Genomic DNA, 3,234 nt, shown 5'->3' with positions numbered 1-3,234 from the left:
ACGTTTCCGATTCTCTGATATTTTGTTTGCAAGGAGTGCGACACCACCTTCCACTGCTGCTACGGCCCCTACTCCAATCAACAGTCCTGGCAGGATCAGGAGACTTGTGACTCCAAGCACAACTTCTCCAGCTATTGCTGCTGCCACTCCTACACCTGAAGCCACACCCAGAGCTACTTCTTTAATTTTCTTTACTCTCCTGGCATCTTCAATCTGTTTCTAGGCTCTCTTGTATATGTCATTGGTATAGTACTCTCTTCCCCTCACTCTGTTGCTCTCCACCATGCATTCAATTTTCTGCAGCAGTTGAGTGACCTGACGTGGATTTCCGCCATTATTGTTAAAACCATGAGATCTTCCTTCACAGTCACTAATGAGCGTCCGGAGATCATCACTTTCATCAACATATCGCTCTAAGGTCATATCTTTGAGCTCATCAGTGTGGGTGAAGAGTACTATTGCGTACCGTAAAGCTTCCTTCCCAAAATGATCACAGATCCACTGCACTGCATCCTTCTCTTCCATGCTGAATCTAACCCCAACACTGATCACTAGCAGGAACACATGGGGTCCAGGAGCTGTCAGGTAAATACAGCTTTCCAACTCACGCCTCAAAGCCTCATTTGTGAAGTCTGTGTCATACACACCTGGTGTGTCAGTAACTGAGATGGTCTTTTCTCCTGACATGACCTCATTTATCTGACACTCTTCCGTCACAGATTTAGGTGACGGCTTAGACTGAAAGCCTTGTTTCCCCAGGATGGTGTTTCCTGATGCACTCTTCCCTGATCCAGTCTTCCCCACCAACACCATCCTCACATCAGCAGGAAGTAAAGGCACTGTGAAAGCAAAGAGTTTTAATTTGAAATATTTAGTGCTTTTGGGAACATTTGAAAACAGTTTAACAAACAAATGTTGCACCATTGTATAGATATTATTTTTATATTTTTAAAATCCCTCCTGCTAGTGAATTTTACCACTTTCTTTGTGTCTGTTTCAATAATGCACATTATTTTTGCGAATTACGCAGTTATGTGTATTATCATTATTATTATTATTATTATTACTGTGATTGTTCAAGCGCACAGCATTGCATAAAACAAGCCATCATTAACTGTCAATATTTCACCCATTGTCATGGAGCAATATCCCAATGCTGAGGACAAATTTGAATTTGTTAGTCCACTGAAAATTGAAAAAACATCTGGGGTTACGACCGTAACCCCGGTTCCCTTAGCAGGGACCAGATATAACATATGGGACGTGACGTAGTCACAGAACCAATCGAAGCACTATTCACTCACACCGGAAGGCTGAGATTCGTCCAATCACTCTCCAGAGCCCGTCCCCTCTGGAGTGCATAAATGCAGGTGATGGACTACTAGCTTCCTTTTGAATACTGAGCTGTGCTTCGATTGGTTCCGTGACTACGTCACGTCCCATATGTTATATCGCAGTCCACTGCGATAGGGAACTAGAAATGTCATGTTTTCGTCTGAACCACAGATAACACTCGCACTTCAATCACTTTGTATAATCTGTCATTTGCTGGGCGACTGTCTGCGTGTCACGCCAGGGCTGAACTCTGCTCCTGCCACGCCCCCTCCAACCACAACTCACCCAACTGCATCACTTTCCCGATCACCTGAATTCTAATGGACTGCACCTGTCACGCTAATGATAAGAACTCCTCACTCCCCCATTGTCTGGCCTTGTTCGTTAATGGACGTGTCATCCCGATTCCTTTACATTCAGAAAAGGTCTCTGTGATTTCCAAATCACCTCTCCAGTCTCAGGTTTTCGTGAGTTTTGTTTCTGAGCCCCATGCTCCAGTGTTTCCTTAGTTTCATTTGTGTCCTAGTTTTCCATGTTTTGTAAATACTTCTGGGCTTAACCTTTTGTTATTTAGAACTCCTTTTAAGTTAATTAGTTTAATCAAGAAAAGATCTCCTCTGTTTTGGCCTTTTCAGTTCAATAGTTATCCTCTGAGCGTACTCCCTTTTTCCGTTTGTTTCCCCTTTTTTCCTTTCCCCTGGCTGATCATCCAATAAATCTGTTAACGTCTATTCTGAGTCATGACGTCTCTGAGGGTGTGCTACTGTTGCGGAAATGCATCACTTATTATTATTATTATTATTATTATTATCATTAGAGGGAATATAAAGTAGATGTATTGGTGATCCTTGCCCATTTGTCAATAAGTTACTGAATTATACAAAAAATAACATAATATAAAACAGTACTAGTAAAAAATAACTATTTACTTATTTGTCCGTTTCAATTATGTTCATTATTATTATTATTATTGTGTGTTGTGCAATAATGTGTATTATTATTACTATTATTAATATTATTATTGCTTAAAATAATCCATTAATAACTGTCAATATTTTACCCATTGCCACGGTGCAATATTTCAATGTTAAGGACAAATTTGAATTTGTTAGTCCACAGAAAAAAATAGACATGTTATGTTTCCCTCTGACACACAGATAACACTCGCTTCTATCATATCTTCTGCTTTTTATTCATGTTTGTATAATCTGTCATTTGCTGGGGAAGTGTCTGCTACTGTTGAGCAATAACACTTTGCATTTTCTTGCAGAAATGCATCACTAGTTATTATTATTTTTAGTAGTAGTAGTAGTAGTAGTAGCAATAGTAGTAGCAGTAGTAGTATCTCCGCCAAGGAGGTTATGTTTTTGGTGCAGGATTACGGAAAAAAAGGTGTAGCATGGGTCATTACATTTTGAAGTGGATCTGAATCACAAGGTGGATCCAACCAAAAATTTGGTTTTACTTTGGTTTAGATTGTGAGATAGGGCATTTGGATGGAGGTCTCTGAGTGCCCTTCTAGTTATTATTATTATTATTGTTATTATTATTAGAAGTAATATAAAGTAGATTTCTTGTTGATCCTTTGCCATTTGCCAATAAGTTACTGATTTATGGACAAATGTAACAAATATAAAACAGAACTAATAACTATTTACTTTTTTGCCAAAAAAAATGAGTGTAGTGATCTGGTCTTGTCCAACACACACACGTGTCACTTCACAGCCAGCATATAACAAAGAAAGTGAAAGAAACTTCTGATGGTATTATAGGTACCATAGGTACCAGCCTCACACTGATAATAGTAATACCACACGAGGGCCACAAAGAAAATGGTGACACTATTGTGAGTGTGTGTGCTTGAGCGTGTGAGCCTGAGTGAGCGCTGTTGGGGGCGAC

At 39.6% G+C, this 3,234-nt stretch overlaps 1 protein-coding gene across 1 annotated transcript; it reads right to left on the bottom strand.

Annotated features, from left to right (window-relative positions):
• Positions 1-219: 219 nt before the first annotated feature.
• On the bottom strand, positions 220-813 carry LOC116219089 (GTPase IMAP family member 2-like). The gene has a single exon (XM_031562026.1). The coding sequence runs from the start codon at positions 811-813 to the stop codon at positions 220-222; it is 594 nt and encodes a 197-aa protein (XP_031417886.1).
• Positions 814-3,234: the final 2,421 nt, after the last annotated feature.

The sequence above is a fragment of the Clupea harengus genome, chromosome 24 (assembly GCF_900700415.2).
Source record: "Clupea harengus chromosome 24, Ch_v2.0.2, whole genome shotgun sequence".
In the NCBI taxonomy this organism is placed as follows: domain Eukaryota; kingdom Metazoa; phylum Chordata; class Actinopteri; order Clupeiformes; family Clupeidae; genus Clupea; species Clupea harengus.
This window is presented reverse-complemented; position numbering and strand designations above follow the sequence as displayed.